The sequence below is a fragment of the Geospiza fortis genome, unplaced genomic scaffold, assembly GCF_000277835.1.
Source record: "Geospiza fortis unplaced genomic scaffold, GeoFor_1.0 scaffold66, whole genome shotgun sequence".
In the NCBI taxonomy this organism is placed as follows: Eukaryota; Metazoa; Chordata; class Aves; order Passeriformes; family Thraupidae; genus Geospiza; species Geospiza fortis.
The window spans coordinates 2,363,660-2,386,010 of NW_005054312.1; the positions used below are offsets into that span (position 1 = coordinate 2,363,660).

Here is a 22,351-nt window from a genome sequence, read left to right on the forward strand (position 1 = left end):
GGATGAAGACTGCATTCTCTTCCTCCAACAGTGTCAATACAGAAAAGAAAGCACAGAGACTTCATGAAACTCTGTGAAGACCATTCTTACCTTTTAATACTTCAGGGATGTTCACCCTTTAAGCCCTTCAAGACTATCACAGTCTCCACAACAAAATGAGGAAAAAAATCCATAGTGAGAGTAATAAAGACAGTCAACATTTAGTTAGAAAAGTGAAATCCAAAAAAAATCTTTTTATAAAGGGTACATTCATTTGGCCCACTCACGCTTCCCTAATATGTCATCTCTCTAAATCACTTCCAGAAAGGTGCATTTCCTCTTTATTTGTCCACTACAAAGGATCCTTAGTCCACCTGTAAAAGCCAGTACAATTAACAGAAAATAATTCCAAACTAGCATTATAGAAGTAATGCAATATTATCATATTCATCTCAGTCCTTTTTGAACGTATGCAGCAGGAGTTGAACTGAGTGGTTCCTCAACACCTTATGAGGGTATAACACATGACCCATATGAGGGAAAACATCACCTAACACTGTTTATCTGAGTCAGTCTGGTTCTTGGTGTAGCATCACCCAATAAGATCATATTTGGTAATAAAAGTATTTTAGCCATGGCTGTACTACAGTCAGTACTGCAAAAACCCCCACATTTCAGTAAGTGGCTTCTTTTCAAATCAGTACAGGCAGAAGAGAACAGACAGCAGAGACAAGCTTTTGCCTGTATTCTAAACATAGGACACCCTGTATTTCTCTCTTCTCCCTTCCATAATTCAAAATACATCAGAAAAGCTGGGGACCAAGCAATTCCGATAGCAACTAAAGATCCATACATAAGACTCTGAAAAGCATATCTCTGGATTTGATTCCTTTTCTAACTTGCAATAAATCAAAATACTGTTTCTGTGGCTGTGAGGTTGTTCCACCGAGGCATGCAGAACAGAGCAGAATGAACTACTTTAATCTGTTTTAACTTATAAAAATTCATTAGTAGATTTAATCCCTTTCCCCAGCATCCAACTAAGAGGCATTTAAGGGTGCTATACAAAACAGCCTAAATCCCAGTCATCATCATCTAATGCTTCACTTGTCTTCCCTTCAAGTATAAAAGGGGAAAGGGAATAGTAGGTCTTGAAATAACTACTGATGTGTGAGGTTACCCGGCAAGTCAAAACATGCAGGAGCATCTAATAACCAACTCTCTCCATCAGTAGGGATTTTCAAGGAAATACTGTAGTTTAATTGCCCATTTTCTATCTACAATGTTGATTTTCAAGCAGAGCAGGCTATTTTGGAGTTATGCCCTGGCTTATATGACGATGAAAGATGTATCCAACTAGGTTCAATTAAAAAAGTTCTCCAGGTGCCTCCAAATCTGGCTTAAATACAGCATGAACTCAAAAATGAAAAGTTGAGCCAGAAAGTCAGTGCTGAGGGAAGAGTAGCAGGGGGGATGTGTGGAGAGTTTTTCTTTCTTTAAATGACATCACGAAACGGTCACTTACATTTCCTAAATTGAGTTATCCCAGTGTTAATTGTATATTAGATATGCAAACATTAAGTTCACAAACCAAGGGTGAGAAGTCTAGGTGGAGTTGCATTAAGAGAAGAAATGGGAAATCAAAGTTTACATGCCAGTATGGGTTTAATCATCATTTAAGCTTTATAAAAGGTCTGAGACAGCTTAGCAATATTTCAGTCATATACAAATGATTATAAAATCAGTTTTGCAATAGAATTTGGGGCAAAAGAGGCAGCAGGGAGACATGCATCCACTCTGCCTATCTACAATCATCTGTGCAACATCCAAAATTTGCTTCAGCCAGTATATCTTGAGAATATGGAAGGAGATAACTTAATGAGAAGTCATTATATTCGCATTTTCACACAATATTTGGATGCAAATAAATGCCAAAGACTAAAATAGTAAGCTTATGCAGATTTTTTGAATATTCACCTCTAAACAGGTGCTGTTCACACCTATCAGTGGGTTCAAAAGGATCTGACAATGCACTGAAGCAGTTATCTTACTTCTCCTTATGTCCAGATAGACCAGTATCTTTCTAACAGGACAAACTGACTGACTACTTCAAACAGTCTAAGAAGGATTATACAAAGAGGTTTTCTTCATGTATTTTACAACTGCTTTATAAACAGTTGGCATAAATGCATTCTTGTAGTTACATACAAATTAGCATATCTTTATCATTCATGCCATTTACTTAAAAAAGATCAGTGTTTAGTACAGTTACATGTACAGTTCCAGATAAACAACTGGAACTGGAATTAGGTATCACCTGCCTCAAGCTGTTAGTAATTAAATGCTCATATGGCATATTTGCAGACTTGATCCATTACTGACAGAATAACTGGCATTTTAATATGCCCTCACTCACTCATGGAGAAAGGAAGTATCAGAAACTCCAGACAAGACTGGCAGAAGCAGTGACTTTTTTATTTATTTCCAGGCTTTTAGTCCTAAGTTGTGATATCTACAACACACAGGCATACCTTGCCTACCTTCTTATGCACAAGAATGAAGTGCTCTTTCCTACCTGTTAACTGTACCCAGTTTCCCTCCTGCTCTCTAGCTTTCTTGAGCTTACATTCCTCTCACCAAACACTGCTGCTTCTCTTTACAGAACATGATGGAACGTTTCGGGAACAATTTTCTGATAATGTGCTGAAAAAGCCTCCATAAAAATTCTCCTTTACTATGATTGACAACTGTTCAAGAAGAACAGTCTCATAGGATGAATTTATGCACACTACCAATCTTTTCATTACTAAGTTATGGTACCTGTAATAAATATAGCAACAGTAATGCTTAAAAGCTATTCCTGACAGTTTTTTGGAAACTTAAATAACAAGCTTCCTTTGTCAATCTAAACCACATGTTTACATTTATTCAACTATACAAAACCATGGTTAAATTACTCTGTCATATTTTATATCTATCCCAAATACCCTTTCTCATTACTTGCTATTTCGTGGCAAGGTTAAAAGGAGTTTCACCCTGAACATACAGGACCTAAAATAACCTCATCCATCTCAATTTGCTATAAGCTTTAAATACAGGAAAAATTCCCTAGATTTGCCTATTCATAATATTAAACTTGCTTTTATGGTGTGCATTTTTTCTAATTATATTCCACAGTTTCAACTGCTCTTCACAATAAAGTATGTTAAAGTTTTTCCCCTGTGAAAAAATAAAACCACAAGTATCTCCATATACCATATATATGCTGATAACTATTTTTGATTACTTTTTCTTGCATATATACAGAAATCGAAATAACAAAGGGATTCACTTTATTATTTCTACATCAAGAGGAAATACATTAGAATACAAGTCTAGTTTTCACAACGCTATTCTTAGAGAGTCAATGAATTTCACTGCAACTACAGGAAGAGACATTTGCATTTTATTCTCAAATATAAGCGAAAGAGACATGTGATTTCTTTCCTACACGTTACCACCATCACTCTTTTATCACAGAGTCAAAAGACTAATTTTTGTAAGCTTTCTTTCACATTTAAGACAGAATATTGCTCTAACTTTTCCAGGAGATTGTGATAAGGACACATTTAGAAATTCTTCTATATCTGACACAATACTGCTAAAAAAGCCTACATTTTTTTACTGCCCACATGACCTCTTCCTTGTCTTCAAAATTAAGTACTATTATGATACATACTCAATCATGATATATCTGTAAGTGCATAGTCTTTATTTTTAAATTAACTATGGAGGAAATGAGGCAGAAGAAAAGGTACTACTTCAAGATTACACCCCTTCCTCCTTCATGCTAGGCCTGATCTACCTCAGCCTTTCACCAGTGTCACTGGTAACAATTTCCACCCCATCTCCCCAAAACAAACAAAAAAGAAGTATGCACTAAAAACTTCCACACAGAAAATTTTTTAAAATACATTCTTTAAGTTTTTGTATTGTAAAGAGTGTATTTAAACCAGACAAAAGCTGAGTAGTGTGAAGTAACTGTGGGTAAAATTCTACAAATCAGAATGCCAAGAGAAAACAGTATTGTAGAATAAAAAGCAAAGGAAAATGCTTGACTTTGACCATGAATTTCTTCAAAGATGTGAAAAACACAGAAAAAATGGTGCTCCAAAGCAACAGAATTAATTCACATTTACAACCCCACCTTAGATTTGGCAATTACAATTGCTCTGAAAAAACTTACTCTTGACTTCTGTTTACTGAAGAGAGGGGTCAGGGAAAGAAAGAGAAATATAAAGAAATTTATAAAACCAATGCATTCAGAGTTTCCAGACTGCAGCTCTCACATTTATAGCTGAGGAGTAAGACTGTTAAACTGAATTTCACTTATTGCCCACAGATTAGATTTTCACAACTCTGTGAAAATAATACAAAGAGACTAGCAGAGAGAAATCTACTAGTCTGAAGGATTCAAGCTCACAGTCCTTTAAATGCAAGCTATCTTCAAGTAAGTTTTTTCTCTTTTTGCAGTTTTCCTTTCAGGGGTTAACACACTCAGCATACATTGCTCCATCATCTCTCAGGTATAACAAATCAAAGCCTTCATTTTCATCTCTGACATTTTAAAAAAACATATGAATATACGACATACCTCATGCTGTAACAGTTCAACCCTGCATCAGCTTGGAATTTTTTTCAGGTTTAAGCCTACACATTGCACAGCCTACTTGCTTTCTTTTTGTAATTCGCTGGATCTCCTCAATTTCACAAACTTCTGTTCAGAATTGTCATTATTAATTCTCAGCAAGACACCTAAGCCACTGTGAATCACTGCAGCAACTGGCAGCAAGTGTCGGCACTATTCTCACAATGCTCCACAAACAGAGGGAAGTCCTAAAGCAACTGAAAGCTTTTAGCTAAACCTACCGCTGACTTGGTTCTTGCACAAGTCTTCATCCAACTTCATTAAATAAGAGAGCAAAGAAAAAGCGTGCATTAGGGTGACATAACATTCCACAAGACAAAAATATTTCATTATTCTGCCTCTCTAACACCAGCATCTCAGCTCCATGTCTCCAGGTAGGAACACCACACAGGCTGGAACTTTAGTTTCTCAGACTTCATTAAAAGCTTATTGAACAGTGACCATTATGCATCCTATAACTGTCCACAGTGGAGGCGGGCCCTCAGAGTTTACTCATTGACTAGTTGGCTCTAAACAAGAGTACAGATTACACATGTTGCACCCCCTCTTAACACAAGTACTGCACAATGTAAACCATTATATTTACTGTGCAAAACTGCATATTTCTCCATGCTGTGTGAAAATTAAATTGCTGATTAATATTCTACCCATAAAGCAATCGATAATAATGATTTTTCCTGAAAAGAAGTGAAAGTGAAAACAGAAGAAGGGCTTTGTTGTAGTCTCTAAGGTGCTGCATTGCTAAGCCACAGATTTCTATACAACAGATTCCTCCAAATAAAGAGAGAGTGAGCACTTCCCTGCATAGGGAAGTTGTGAATCTTTTCCCAGAATTTATATTTACCATAACCATTGCATTTAAGCAGGCATACTACTTTAACAACATTATCATCTGGAACACTGGCAACTCTGCAGTCCAGTAGTAGCAATAACAAAATATTTAAATTTCAACAATCATGGAGAAGTTCACTGTTGTTCTGATAATCAAACCCACAAAAATACAAAGAAGGAAACTACTGTGACTTCATACAGACTGTATTCACTGTGTGGTAGAAGAAAACTCAAACTTATTTTTCAACGTCTTTTGGAAACTTAATCCATGTTCATCTCATGAACAAGTGTACTTTAGCACTTTGAGTTAAATAGAAAAAAATATAGCTCCATTTCTAGTGATGGGTAATGTAAAACACATGTTAGTATAGACCATTCTGCAGCTTAACTTGACAGAGTTATAAATACAAGTTTAAAAGTTATGGTAGGATGCTTTCTTACATTCCACTCAGCGTCTCACTGCCTGTCTGTGCTCATCACGTGAACTGGTAGTCAATATAGCTTGCTTCATGGCCTCAAGACAAGCTCATTTTGAAATTACCATGGGCATCCAGAGCTTACCAGAGAATCCTGAAACAGCTTGCTGTGAGACATAGCCACATGCAGAGGCTCATGCTGGTTTTAGAAAATAAATCATCTTCAAGAGAGACATGCTATCACATCAGCAAAACCTCAGTTTTTGTTGAACTACTATTCTCATTAAAAAATAATTTTCCTTATTATCCTTACATGTTTCGTCCTAGATTCACTGTTCCCCTATTAGAACATACTATATTTTTTTCAGTAAACAAAGTTTCTAGATAAATGTAAATCACTGTCTGGCTATTTTTGTAGGGACAGTAATACTCAAAACAGAACATATGCAGCTAGTAGCAGACAAATGGAGATAACTAGTTGTGACACTCATGCACTTTACCAATGCTCTAACATTTTTCCCTCTTCAAAGGTCTAATCTATTGATCTAATTTGGTTCCATTATTGACATATTAAGCAACATAATTAAGGGACTGCTTAAGTCAGTTTACTTGGGATGGGATGATGCGATGTATGAGGGGTTTGTGCATGTGTTGCTCTTTCACGTTTTAAAAAAAAGTGAGAACAAATTCTGTAGATATCTCAATATTACATCTTTTTCTTCTTGCTATTCACAAGGCCCATGTTCAAGTTCAACAATCTTTCTATTAAGCATTCAGTTGTAATTATTACTCATACTTTAGAGCTGTCAAACAGAAATTCTACCAAATGGCAAGCATAAGACAATTGTGGTGTAATTTATCATGGTAAAAGCATCCAACTAATTTTCAAATTGTCTATAAAGTACCCATAACTGACATACATTTAGCTGGTCTTGACATTAAGAAAAATTCCAGCATACTCACCCATATACACAGTGTGGACTTACTAAGTCAAAATCTAATGATTTGCCTAAACCAGAATGGTTGAGTTTAGAAGAAGTTTCAAGATAATAATAACAAAGAGACAAAATTAATCCATTCTTCCATCTCCCTTAATATAAAATGTTAGTTTCAACACAAGAAAAATTGCTATACCTTCCACTGATTTAACTAGTTTCTTGTTTGACAGACTCACAATAACTCATTCTATCCTTTGTTGAGAAATCAAATAAAAATCAAAAACGTCTGGTTGCCCACGCTTATTTTTGCACTTTAAGATTTAGCAGCTCTCTTGGAAGCTGGGAAAAGAGACATCTTTAGAACACAGTGTTAAAAATACATCTCTGTTTCCCTACCTGTTTCTCACTCAGAGCTGTGATTTTGGCTTGAAGTTCATGAAGTTGTTTCTTCAAATCAGCGTTCTGATTAGAAAGAAAAAATATCTGTGAGAAAGATATTCCATTTGTTAACAAAGAGTAGTAGTAGGAAGGTGGGTTTTTTTGTTTGTTTGTTTTGTTCTTGCATAGTGTACTACAAATACAGCACCTCTGGATGTACAGCCAATAAAATTCAAACGGCTCAACAAAGCCTTATTTAAATCGCTGAGTGCAACAATAATCCGAGGACCTTTCTAGCACTCAGAGAGATAGCCCGGTTTGGAGAGAAGATTTCATTAAAACATCCATTAGTGCTTATCACATTATAAACCACATTTATACATTTCATCAAGTTTACAAATTAAACAATAAATGTTTGTTAATATGTAATACAACAGTATCATACTGTATACAACAGTACACTATGATATGTTATCTAAAACATTCTCACCTATGCTACTTACGTAAAGACATTTTCACTTAACTATCTAGAATATAAACATATGTACTAAATCTGAATTGACACATATATCAATTGAAGGCAAACATACTTAAGTCCTTATTTCCATGTATGCTTATGCCTTAGACTGTGCTAAAGAGAATTACATTTGTCTGGACACATCATTCATATTAGCATTTTGCTTATACTAGCACTTTTCGAAGTTTCAGATTTTAAAGCCATAAGCAACACTAGAAAGATGCAGACAGAAAACAATTTTTACCAGGACTTTTTCTTTTCTACTGAAAAAAAAAATTAAAGAAACATCTGTCCTTAGTTGAAAACCCGTGAAGCTCTGCAGAAATGTAACAAGGAATCAGGTTTTCCTTAATTTTTGTACATTCTCACTTTTTTTGTTCTCAATTATGTTGTAAAGTTTTCATACTAGATCATGCAGGTTTAGTCTGCTAAGCAGAAATATTAAAACACAAGACTAACATCATCACAGGAACTTCATGCATATCCCCTATTTTTATATTCCTTCAATTTTGAAATGTATTTTGATCTTAGCTCGCAGATAGTCTCTGATTCCAGCAAAACCAGATATTGACCAGTCATCCTCCCTAGTTCTAGATTCTACTTAATAATCTGGGATAAAAATGCATTACGAACATTGGAAACAGGGACCAGATTTACTTTTCCTGACTCTAGGAACTCTGCATGGCTGCTTGCAGCATGACCTCACTTTCAGCAAGTATGAACTGAAAGCAACCTGCTCTGCAGACTAATTGTTAGCAGACCGGACCAGTGAATTTGAGCAGATCTTACCCAAATTCCATCAGAAAAACAATATTCAAAAAACCAGATTTTCCAATACACCCTGCTTAACCCTCCCTGTCAGAGGTTTAACTACCTGAGTGCTATTAAAAGCTGTCTTCTCACTTCACTGAGCTTGGGAAAAAATGTACATTCAGAAAATTACAGGACATTTACTATTGTATGGGGATGGGAGGTCTTAACAGCAAGCCTCAAGTGAGTGGCTTTTATCCCTCTACTCAACATTTCAGACTGGTTTGAGAGCTCCAGAGCACTCCCCATCCAGCATCCAGGAGTGTTTAACTGCTGTACAAGAAAACCCAGGGACCTTAAGCAGTCTTTGAGAAAGGGATGACTTCTGCTGTCTATGCAGGGAGTCCAGTTATCCAACTTCAGAAGCTCTGAAACTTCCCAAGACCAAGTGTCTGTTCTATGGACACTACAGGGCTGGTAAGACACCCAAGACAGGCAATCTGAACACAACCTTAAGCTATATTGTTTGGACAAAATTTCTTGGACAGAATATCCTCTCTCTTCTTGTACTGTGAACCTTCTGATACTCCAAAAATGAAAAAAGTTATTGCAAATAATGGCAGCTTTTATAGAGAGCAGCTTCCAACAGAATCAGAAACTTACTGCTCATCTGAACTGCACAATAGCCCAGAAAAGTCACCTGATTTAAACTATTAAGAATGTGTATAAGGTAAAAAGCTCCAAAATAGCAAGAATTTTGGTTTTGTTTTAAACAATCCAACAGTCATTGTTCAAAAACTTATAAATAAATTTTCTTCTAAACACTATGTTAGCAAGGAAGAAGATAATCTAGAAATATCTAAAATCATCACGTTTCATACACTGTTATTTCCTGAATTTTAATGGAAATGATCCAATATAAAAATAAGTAGTTACCTGTGGATCTTGCTTCATTTGGGCAACCAATTTCTAGAAAGAAAAAAAAATGTGACAATACAATGAAGATTTTCATTACGAATATTTTGAACAATTTAAAATTCAGTATTTTTAAAGAACCTTTGTAAAAGCAAAATATTTTGTTTACAGCATTTCAATAGCAAAGCCTGGAGTCCAGTATTATAACATTTCCAAATCCATTCTTATTAATACAGTAAAAGCACTGTATTAAGCCATCACTTTTGCTCCTCCTAAACAGCTCTTAAACAAGTGATGCTTTTTAAAGACAATTTAAGCCAGCTGGGTAAAATAATCTAATAGCTGTGTCTCCTCCAGAACTGCTGGCCTCTTTGCTTGCAGTCACAAGAAACACAAACCACAGATAACTGCTGCAGGCACAAAAGCTGTTTGTATATTCAAGGGCAGAATGTTTCAAGTACTAAAGCTCTTCCTGTGTGTTAACTTGGCTGGTACCAGATGGAAGACCCATGTTCAGAAGTATCTTTGCCACTTTTCTCCCTCAGAGGAGATTGAGATCATTGTAGAAGAGATGCCCTCCACATCCAAAGGAAAACAGACAGATTGTTACTATTCACTGTTCTTCCTCTCTCTCTTCCTTCAGGCAGCTGCAGGAGAATGCTGCCTATTGCTAAGCAAGGAAAAAGTTACCAAAGAAAACCAGAGCCCAGAATGAAGACACAATGTAAACCAAAAACTCTTAATATCTTTTTTGGTAAATTTGTAGACATTTATTTCTCTAATGTTTTCAAAGATTATGTCTTAGGTTTAGTAGCTACCAACACATATTTCTTTCACTGATCTGCTTTAATTACTTTTTGAACCAGGAAACCATTCTAGATTCTGTGACCATAAGTTTGCAATTTAAATTACAGGACTCTTACGTAAAAGCATGACCTCCTTTTTCTTTTGAATCTGTTTCTTTACAATGCAAGCATGAAGGACTAATACAATTACAGAAAACCAGAGCTGACTTGAGTCAAGAGGAGTTGGAACCTGGACTTGATGATCCTTACAGATCCCTTCCAACTTAAGACACTGTATGATTCTATAGCTGCTTCTCTACAGAGCTCCTTCTTACATTTTTTCCACACCACATATTCCCCCATCAGTCTTCACCTCTTCAAATTGAAGAACTCCTCATGCACAAATCATTCCATTGCTTTGTTCATTCTCGGCACTCTTCCATATTTCTCTAGTTTGTCTTTATCATCTGGAGACAAAGTTTAAAACTACGTGCAACACTCAGGTACTCTGTACTGCAAAAACTCCTTCCATGGTGCCAACAGCCAGTTCACAGCCTGCTATTGCAGATGTAAAACTGGGCCTGTTTTTCCAAAGTGCACCACTTGGCATTTATCTTCACTGAATATTATTGTTTCGTCATACTGCCATCAGCATCACAGGAACAGACAGCTTATTTTTCCTCGGTGCTTCCTGCCACATTGGAGCTTGACAAGCAACAAATCTGTTAGTTTTTATATAAAGTGCTCCTGCAGAAGCAGTCATAAGACAATATAGTCAGTACTGTAAACTCTTCATAAAATATTGCTACATTTTTGGATTACACAGTACTACGTCAGGCAATCTTAAGGAAAAAAAATATTCCTCTTAAATATAAGCTAAATTTAAGGTATTTTAAAAGCTACTAATCTTTCTGCCACGAAATAAGAAAAGGACAAGGATGCTTAAGGTTCCTTCTACACATCAGCTTGAGGAATCATCCATGAAACTCCACCTTTCTGTAAGAATACCTAAATATAAGTCCTTTAACACCTCTTGTGATCAAAACTAGGAAGAGTAGACTGCTTCAAATTTACCTTAATTAAGTCAACACAGCAGCAGAATGAATTACTTTGACTCAGATGCATCTCTTTTCAGGACAAGCAATATAGCTTTGACACAGAAGACATTAGAATATTCAAGTTGTACACTAATATAGAAATGATCTGGTCAGGTGTCATTCATGGTGGATTCTCTGATCATAGAAAGCAGACAAAAAAAGCAGCTTTTTCTGAACAATTAAACACCTTTTTGGGGTTCTTACTGGTAGTTTTAGATATACTTTGCCAAAGCAGCATTATGAAAGCTTCTGCAAGTGAAACAAAAGAGGCAAAACCCAAGGAGCTATTCTACAAACAAAACCACATCATACTGAGCATCACTTGTACAGCCATGTGAGCAGTCCCAGGCAACATGCTGCATCAGGAAGTTAGGAGAGTTTGGCTACAGAGCCGAGCTGAATTCCTTATGCTCATCACAGACACCTGTCCACCGCTTCCAACAGGACAGCAAACCATGACTGTGTGAGTGTTGGCAAGCTTTGTTATAAAGTCCTCAGAAAAAGAAATACTAGAGAAGTAGAAGATGACAAGAGACAATTCTTCATAAATCCTGAGTGAAAAGTAGGAGCATATTATATCTCTTTAGGTTACAAAATTCAAAGCTATATGAGAAAGTTCAAGCATTTTGCTTGAAGATATTTTTTTAGTGACAAAACCAGTTCAATGTTTATCAGTGTGCATGCTGACAAGCAATAACCATGCAAGCATAGTTCACAAAACCTTTACTGAAGCACCCAACATTTTGTTGCAAGTGTTATTTTCCACTGTAAACATATAGACTTTTTCTTAGCCTTAATTATAGAAATATACAGCATCTTGAATTAAAAAAGACAACCTTCTGATATCATGGTTTTTCTAGTTTCACGAACTAAAACCAAATCTAATTAAAGCTGATTTTTGTGCAAAGCTCACTTTTAATGGCAATTGGGAAAAGTTAAAGCAAAGAAAGTCAAAAACCCCAGCAACTTTAAGCTGCTTATTACAGATCTCTTTGGACATTTCTCAGTCTTCATCTCTGTTCATCGGTGTCATTATGAACAGATACTAAAGGTTATTCAAAATTCACAGTCTTAAAATTTTTGGTTCACTGGGGCATAAAGGGGAATGAAGATGCACACAAGGAGTAGTATCATACAAACACAAGCATAATTAACATTTTGATTGCTTTACAGTACTCAATACTTGAAAAAATTACTTACTGGCCTTAAACATTCCTATGTCTGCAGCAAAATGTTATGGGTAATTTTTGAACTTCCTTACCCCCACAAGAAAATGTCATTAAAGTTTCAACTACAAAGGCCTTGGAGTTACTGAGGAGAGCAAAATACTCATCCATAGTTCTGGAAATCCACCCTTAGCGTTCTCAGGTTTTGCTCCCTGACTGTAAGTTGTATTTTGTTAAAGCAGACATAGCTTGATTTTACCAATTCACCTATTCAAGTCCTTGCAAAATGCGCAGCATTGCTGCAAGTACTGGACAAGACATCCAGATCACATTTTAGACAAGTTGCCCAGCAATTTTGAAACATTTTCCAAATTTCGTATGATGGACTATACTGATCAATGTTACTTATCATATACTTCTTTTATCCACTGTGTAAGAGTTGTGAGTTTCAGATATCTGAAGAGCATCAGAAATACTTGGAGAACTATGTTTAGAAAAGGTCTCATTGTTAAATTTAACATTTGAAGTTTGCAGCTAGTCTGTGTCTATGGCTGTAACAATTTTCTTCCAATAATTAATACGCATATGTCCTCCTATATTTACTACATTAGGTTTTAGTATCATTACTTGTAATAATTCCTCATTGGCATTGTAAAACAATGGCAAACCACAATCCTACTGCCATATAGTATTGAACAGGTTAAAGTAAAAAGACCCAACATGTAAAAATTTACAAAGCCCAAGCACTACAACATTTTGGTTATCAAAAATATAGTTTAGAAGCTACTAAAGTAGAAGACATTCTAGAAGAGAAGCACCAGATTAAACTATGCAGCACTATATACCTCTCACTTCAAAGTTCCTCCATCACATTCCTCCATTGCCAACTGAATACTGAAGTTGGCTTCAGAAGATCAGAAAAACCTTCCAGACAGAGGCAGCTGAAGACTGTTTTCAGAATGTTTTTATTACTGCTACAAAATACTAAAAAAAAAAATCACCACCCACAGTTTGATATGTAGATTTTCCACATTTGCTAAAAAACAACAGGTGGTCAGGTCAAAATGCAGAGTATAAAATTCTGAGGTAGTTTCAAGCTTATAAAACAATTATTACTATAGTTGTAGTGCTATTGCTTAATGCTCCCATTAGTAGTAATACTGTCAGCAGTACTAATGCTGCTATTGCTTTAAAGCAAGAAAGTACATAAATTACCTGGTGAACCTGAATTTCCACTTTCAGAGCCTCCTGTAGAGTCTGCAGCTCCATTCTCTACCTTCTCCACTTTCTCTAGAAGTGTCTTTGCTGATTCCAGTGCCTTTAGTTTCTGGTTTCCTCTTTAACACCAGTCCTATAGAAAAATAAAGGTTTTGTTTTGGTTAGTGAAGGAGAAGAGTCTATTTGAAAAAGAAGATTATAACACAACAGGAATTCAATAGAGAACTATATTCAAATGCAGCTTTCTAGCCTAAATACAGTCAGTCTTTTGAACACAAGAAATCTGCAGGCTCTACAAAATGCCTGCCTTGGAGTCATTTAGCCAAATTTGTTACTTCCCACATATCCCAAAGTTGACATACTTATCCCTTATCTTAGTTTGCAGGCAGCTATTTCCTACCAATATCCTACTGCAGTTGCATATTAAATTAGCAAATTTAACTACCGAGAATGTTTTAAAAATCTGTGTAGATGAAAACTTATTCTGGAGAATAGAATTCTAAAACCACAATAAATAGTTAAACATTAATGTACTGCATGAAGACACTTTTGTGATACTACAGAGCTGTTCTTAGATGGGACAGTGTGCATGTTAACAGAGCAACATTAATATATTAATAACTCACTGCCTAAAGTTTGTGCCAAGTTAGTAATTTCAGTTGGAATCTGTTCTGAAGGAACAGAAGAGTGATATCAAGCAGCACAAGACATTTCAAAAAGATTAATTTTATAATCTTTTTAATCTTGGAAATCTATTTGTAGATCATAAGTATAAAGTTTAGCATCTTCACTTGTACTACAAACAAATTAATCCCCCCAATCTCTGACATAGAAAAGCATTATCAAACATACTTCTAAAAGCCCTGAATGCTGCATAAGAGAATTTTTTTTTCAGAAATATGTTAAAAGTATCAGCTTCTGAAACAGGACTAAGATTCCCATATGCTCAAATCATAGTGGAATCTGTATAAAAACATCTATAAATGCAAACACATGGAAGTCACTGGAAAACATTATATAGCAATTTTACCAGTCATTTTTCCATCCAGACACCACAATTAAGGAATTGCTGCAGTGTTAAAATAGTTCCTATTTTTTTATTATTTGAAAATTGCTCACATTCATTGCACAGGTGTTGTTGCCAATTCAGAGGCCTTCCTAATGAGACTACAATGTATTCAAAAGGATCCTGACAGCTTTGATTAGACATGCAGGCTGTAAAAAGAGAGCAATTCCCTACGTTAAAGAATGTTATTTTAATGCTGTCTCACTACAGTAAACTGAAGTAGTGGACAAATTTGTGAACTCCTGGAAAAAAAAGGTTGAAGGTGAGTGTTTTGTTTTCTTTATTTATCATTTATCTTTTCAAACAAAAATATGTTACAAAAAGAGTAGACTATAAAGAGGAGTTAAAAAGCATTACATTTAAACTCTGTCAGTGTTGTCTGCTGTTAGCCTAAAGTTACTTATTTAAATAACAAAAGCCTGATCAAACTTTCTAGCCAACACATGGAACGACCTTCTGCAAGGGCCTCCCCCACATGTGACACAGATGAGTGAAAAGAGCTGCCTTTGCAGCACTAGTCTCTATAAAATTGTAATCTGTATCAAGGGATACATGGAAATTACATATAGTTCCCTGTCCTATTACCACAAACAGTAATGAGAAAACAGAATCACGGATTATTACTTCCACTCACTGACAAGAACAATTATACCATGCTTTGAGTCCCCACCACTGCAGTTTCAAAAGAATCCATGCTTCAGAAAACCACGTGGGAGACTGGTTCATGAAAACTGGAACTCACTGCAGAGGGTAAAAGTCTTTTTTACCCTTAGAAATTCAGTTTCAGGGTAAAGACAGGCAGATATGGCCAGTTTCTTTCTCAGTGTCTCTTCAAAAAATCAGAAGGCACACATGATGAATAGTTTGCATTGCTCTGTAGCTACATGCTAACTTCAAACTTGAGTGCAGAACAGCAAAACAGTTATCTCAACTGAATGTAAAAGAGATCCAAAAGAATGTAAAAAATACCTATCACTTAAAAATATCTAACTGTAAGGTCCAAAACATGTTCATCGCAAATATGACATGGTATTTCTGTAAAAGAACGTATAAAGATTGAGCAACTTCTATAAATGCACAACTTAATCTGACAGATAGAAATCGCAGTATTGATGGTTCATAAAAACTCACCCAAGCTAATTGCATCTATGCCTTGAACAGTTAGCAACATTTTTCAAAATTAATTTTTAAGAGGTTCAAGGAAAAAGTGACACTGCCTTGCAGAAAAAAAGTAGCTGCTCAGCCTAACTATGTTTATAGGGGTATAAACACGAAAAAAAAATATTACATTTAAAAGTTTGGTCAAGTTGCCAAATTCTGAATATGAAATATATACAATTGTTCCTTTCTAGAACACACACTTGTAGCTTCCCTTCCCAAGCAGGAATAAGTATTCCGTTATCCCTGTCTAGAATTCCCCCAAAGTACCTTTTACACAACCAATACCGTTAAAAAAATAAAAAAGAACCAAAAATAAAAACCAAAAAAAAACCCAAATATTCCTTACATCCAACAAAACCTAAACTGCTTTTTTCCGATTTACATATAATAATGTCTATAAATATCTATCAGGGCATCTGGTTAAATATTGCTCATACTTCCTTTGAGAGGAGGTAAAAAACTACATAAGTGGCTATACATTTTGTAGTGCAAAAACTTTCAGAATTTTTGAGCTTTTCTTCTTTTAGACTGAACTTAAAGGGAGGATTGAAAAATTTAAGTTCAGTAGCATTATCAACTATCTATAATACCACATTCAAAGAGGTGTAAAACCATCTCTGAATTAATCATAGAACATGATGCATTTTCCAATTTACTCTTATGGTAGTGGAATTATTTCAAATAAAAAGCTTGTAGATGACTGAAATTGCATTAATGTCTTGGCCTGAAAAAAATCTTAATCTCATTATTTTTAAAGGAAAACAAGCAAATGCCTTGCTCAATAACAGAACTGGTGATTTCCAAAAGGAAGGCACAGGATTCAGGAGTACATGCATCTCCTGTACATCCAGACATACTTTTTCCAAGTCTCAACCAGGAAGAACACTGAGAAAGAGGTATTTTTGGATGGATTTCAACTATTGGAGGCAGAAATCCTCCATTCAATTTCTTGCTTGCATTCATTTATTACCAATAATCACTTATTTCTTAAGTGGTTGCTTCAAGACTTATAATTTCATACTCAGGTAAGTGCCCCAATGCACTGCATATAGACTATTTAAATATTCAAAGACTGAATGAAACCTTAAACTCTACAATAATCACATAAGTGATTCATACTTCTGTTATCTCAATAAAATACAATCTACATGAGAACCTTTAAAATATCACAATACTATTTCAACCATGACTATTTTGGAAGCTACACTAGAAACACAGCTGACAAGGCATATATATTTATATAAACAAAGGTAGGACACACACAAAGCCATGAATGCCTTCTGTGTGTATGGAAGGACTCTGAATAACTCAGAATTTTAGAGAGAAGTTTTTCTGGGCCAAAAATCCCTTCAAATAAATTTGGTTTTCACATCACACAGAAAAAAAATATTTTTGAGTAGATGAATCTAAATGTCCATTATACTTACAGACCCTTGGGCCCAAATCTCAGCCTTACAGAGATTTTATTTATAAAACTGGGGCTTCCATCAGCAACATTTACCTTCTAAGACTTAATTCCTGAATATAAGAATAGATAGAATTTCGGTTTCAGTAACCATCAAACTTTTTCAGGAATGGATGCTAGCTCTTCATATCATCTATTCTTAGGTAAGCCATTCTAGCCTTGGGAAGAAGTACTTACCAGTTTTGAGTAAGTTATCCCTTTCAGCTCTCTACTCCCTCCTACAAAAGAAAAACAACAACAACACAAAAAAAGATAATTACAAATATTTTTAACTAGAGTTTGAAACAAACAAACAAAAATTCAAATATTTGAAAAGTTAGAGAGGGAAGGGTTGGGACTTCAGAAAGGGGTTTTTGGTTGTTTTTTCTTCAGGGGAGTTGTAATTTTTTTTTAAATGCTGAAGCTAACTATAAAACACCACTTTGAAAGAAAATCTGTTCCAAGTGGCAGGGAAAACTAAGGAGACCTACAATTTCAATCTGGATTAAAATACAAACTATTACTGTCACTAGGGGGAGGAGGAACTAGAGGTACAAATTTTTCTAGTTCTGTGCAAGGTCACTGTCCCCCTCCCATGGTGGAGAGACCTGCTCTCCACTACATTTATTAAGATCTATACCGATAGTAAGCCTTGTAAGTTGCCACAGCTAAATACAACGGGGTTACCCACCCATGGCATTTGCCCACCATCTCTGCTAGATGTAACACCAACCCCCAAAGATGTTAGAACAGGTGGTAGGTCAGTTCAGCCACCAGAGCTCAAATCCCAGAGTACTGCTAGGGACTGAAACGAACAGCAGTGTAAGCCAATATGGTGGGACACAAAAGGTGGAGGCCAAGAAGAGGCACTGCCTGTTACGCTGCCTGGGTCATGGGTAGAACATTCTGTAGCACAGCAAGGTAATACCTCTGAAATCACCACATGAATCATAAAAAAACTCATGAGTCAGAGTTCTAACAAGATAGTTACAATATAAATGATAACTCATTTGCTCAATTACTTTGCCTGATGCTAAAAAAAGGCTCCAAAATACTCCCAATTTTCTAGTAAAATACTATAATATTAGTGTATTTGAAGCTTTAACTTCACAGCTAACAAGATCTTTGCAGATGTTTTTATCCACACATAAGTCATCACAGAGCTGAAGTTTAAGCCCCAGCCTTATAAAAAGATACAGCAGTAGAAAGTCACGATCATCTCTCTCTCATTGAAGACCAGCACAAGTGGAGGGTTTCCATTTACTATCCACAGAACTGGGTGCTGATGACCACTGAGAACAGAAAACAGAAAGCCTATTGCTGGCAGTATTGTCAGTCTCCTAGTCTCAAATTTCATCGTGCATTTTGAACCACAGAATATTACAGGTGATGTTTAATTTTAGAGCAATTTCAGGTAAGTTTCCATAACATCCGGCTGCTACCATGACAGGTTATAAGCTGGGAAGTATGGACTGTTTTGAGGTTGTATTCAAAGTAAGTACATTTGCTCTGGATGCTACAGAGTTTTAAACACTGTCATTTTTGAGGGTGCTGAAGAGACAGGTATTATTCTCAAATTCTAGTTTCTTTTTGGTATTAAAATCCTACTTGTCACCTCCACCTCCCACTATCAATCAGTCACTTAATTGGTCCAGAGACCTGCAGAGGAAGCCCTTTCATCATGCAAGTACTAAGTGCCCTCTTCAACAAGCAACTACAACTATCTGTCCATGCTTATTAATAAAAAATAATAATTAAAAAAATCTACTGCTTTTGGATCACTGCTTTTGGAAAGCTAAACAAAACAGTCAGTATTAACACATCTGCAAACGCAGTCTTAGAAAAAATAAGCATGATTTTTACTTTAAAAAAGAAAAATATCAATTTAATTGTAACACAAGTACACACAACCTGACAAGAAAGCTGTCACTTAAAAATAACAGCAACTGTTCCTTCCTTCCTATTTTTCCCCTACATAGAGACTCGCCTCCATAGCAGGACCCTAGCTCCATCAAGATGGATCTGTGCAGAAAAAAGCTGCAGTTACAAACCTTCAGATTGCATTTAATCTTGCTATAACCCCAGACTCAGAAGCCAGGAGCTCCCAAGGACAAAGTTTAGAACACAAGGAGTTTAATCGTGACTATCCAAGTGAACCACTGTGTTGCCTTGGAGAAGTCACTTAGAGAGGACCTATATAGAGAATGGAAACACATTTGCATCCTCTTCTGTAGATAATTTACTGCAGGCTTTTCCTTTAGTTTAGAACAGGTTAACCTTTGAATGTCAAACCTCTGGCAACACAAAATTCTGCCCTCATGCAGGTATACTATTTTTACTAACATCCCTGCCTCATTTAGTAGAGAGGACAAGCACAAAGAATGAAGTATCAATTGAGTTTCTTGTAATTCTGAACATTTGATTTGCATGGCTTTTTAAATTCAACATCTAAGCCCTAAGACAAATAAAAAATTGGTTTCTTCGTAAGCAGCACACTAATGAGAGCCAGAAAAACTTGTGCCTGATACAGGCAAGTTTTCTTAAACAGATAATTGAGAAAGAGAAATTAAGAACAAACACCCAAGATTGGTAATCCCAAGCATCTTAAACAGATATAAGTTTTCAACTGTTCTTAGCATTTTTATAGTAGAGAACAGGATATGACCAACAATATCTGTAACTTTGGTTCTTGACAAGTCCCTGTACTTGTGGATACTGGGAACCAACACAGAACAGTATTAATGAAAAATGGATAAAGTCTGCTCTGTAGATGAAATGAGATTATTTCTTCACAGCAAAAGTACATCTAGAAACTTACACTGCCTCTCTCATGCTCACTACAAAATACATTAGAAAGTTAAGATTAGACAGCTCACAATCACTCATATCAATAGAGAAGTCTGAAGAGTTTAGCATTATACAGGGATTTGTAACAAAAACCAGCAGAAATTTATTACAAAATCTCAGCAACCTAATTTACTGAGGTAGCCTTTTGAAGGCTCTAGAAACATGCTGTAAATTGTCCAAGGTAGGAGCCTGCAAGGTTAACTCTCAAATTATTACAGTATATTCTGTAATATTTTGGGAGTTTTTAAACCCCAGGTCTGGCAGTCAAATTAAGAGCACTACCTTCTTCCCAAAATATATCTATGATCTATGATTAGAAAAGTTACACATTTCATGGGACTGTTATGAAAACGAAGATCTCAAAACTCCTATGTTTAAGGCTTGGTAGCACCTGAGGACATCAGAAAAACAAATGGTGGTGAAAACATTTAAGCATACTGCACCTGAAGGCTTAAGACTGTTTAAATGCTAATTATCTGTATATTAAGATGTCTGATTATAACAATTATATACTTATTACTACCTTCAAGTTATACAATCAAGTTTATACTACTGTAACCAGAGACTCACTTGGAAAAACTGGAAAAAATTAAACGTCAAGTTCAGCAATCTTTTCTTTACATTTTTTCTAACTCTAGAAACTAGCAAATGTTTACTGTCAGACCATGGAACTCTATCCATTCATATAATGTTACAATATTTAATTATGTATCTTTTACTTTTTGCCAAAAGGATCTCGGTCTTGTTCAGTACACAGAAAAAAAGAAAGGACTAAATGCTGTGCACAGGCAATTGTGAACCTGATATTTTTTCAGATTTCAGAAAATTGCTCTACAATATGAGGGTAAGGCATTATTAATTTTGTGTGTGTGTACACAAAACACACACCACACAGGAGGGATTCAGAGTTTTTTCTCTGGACTTTTGTTTTTAGATGTGAACTCCTCAAAGCACCAGCTCTCCCTCCCATATTTGAAAGACAGCCTGTATCTAGAGAGCACTCTATCTTCTAAGAAAACAAGTCATGGCAGATACTTTACTGTGATTTTCAAGTTGGCAACTCATATTCCTTCACAGGGCAGGATTTCTGAAGTCTTAAGAAGACCAAACCCAGGCCAGACAGGGTATATAATCAATTTCATATTACATTATTATAAGGCTCATGTTTCAATGACCATCATTAGCAGTGCTGGAGCTGTTGCTTCCATGACAAAAGGAAGCCTCCTTTGTGCCAGTGCACAGAATCTGATCTTCTTGTTGTGCTGCAGCTGGGAGAATTCCCAGTCAGCCCCAGTAACACATGCCAGGCAGGTGTAAAGGGACCAATAGGATTGCTCAAGATAACTGAGACTGCACTGAAGTGTACAAGTCATGCCTTCCAGTTCGTCCACCTGTACAACTGCTCTCTCCTCCTCCTTCCTTATCCCCGCACAATACTGATAGATTAACTCCACCTAAACTGGTCAAGGAGCCTGGATTTTCTGCTTATGCATGCAGACAACTTAAAGGATTCAAACTACAATCTTCAGTTCTACCTAAAAGTTCTTCTGGTGCTATGATTTGCCATGAAGCAAATGCAGTTTGGAGTTTAAGACACCTGAAGCTGACTTCACTTGGGGATAGATTGCTTCACCATCCCTGAAACACTTTATAAAACCATCAAGCTAAGTTTAAGTAGAAGTGTGCGACACCATCATTTGTCTTTGCAGAAGCAGTACTATATTTAACACATAGAAAATTCGCTAGAAGACTCAATACAGTTTAAAAGGCCATCTCTAGTGTAAAGATAAAACCACTTCACAAGCTGATTCTTAAAATATTCACCAAAACTTGCCGTGGCACCAAACACATGTAAACAGTTGACAATTACCCTCTTAGCTCTTGTCCTGTGACTACAGCTCCATTGGGCATTAATAATTCTTCCTGAACACAGACTTTCCTGGCATCTTGGGGGTGGGATGGAGTATGAAATCACACTCTGGCAAAATTATAAACTACATTTGGCCTAACAGAAAATTAGCACAAACATGTTTTAAAATCTCAGAGTCATCTCTGTCACTTGAGCAGATTCAAGATATATTGCTCTACCCTTTTTACCTGTGCATAAACCCCTCGTCTTTGCACAGTCTGAGCCTATCCCTTGAATCAGAGAAGCC

General features: G+C 36.0%; 1 protein-coding gene across 7 annotated transcripts in view; it reads right to left on the reverse strand.

Moving 5' to 3' along the window:
* The window catches only part of PHF21A (PHD finger protein 21A), a 127,232-nt gene that overhangs the window by 77,728 nt on the left and 27,153 nt on the right, over nucleotides 1-22,351 (reverse strand). For 6 of the 7 annotated variants that reach the window (XM_031055763.1, XM_031055767.1, XM_031055766.1 and 3 more), the window contains exons 2-5: nucleotides 17,547-17,587; nucleotides 13,675-13,810; nucleotides 9,433-9,465; nucleotides 7,248-7,313 (exon numbers count right to left, since the gene is read on the reverse strand). In XM_031055763.1, the coding sequence (XP_030911623.1) occupies nucleotides 7,248-7,313; nucleotides 9,433-9,465; nucleotides 13,675-13,728 (153 nt within the window). In that variant the 5' untranslated portion in view covers nucleotides 13,729-13,810; nucleotides 17,547-17,587. The remainder of the gene's footprint in view (nucleotides 1-7,247; nucleotides 7,314-9,432; nucleotides 9,466-13,674; nucleotides 13,811-17,546; nucleotides 17,588-22,351) is intronic. The other variant, XM_031055765.1, reaches the window with a different exon arrangement.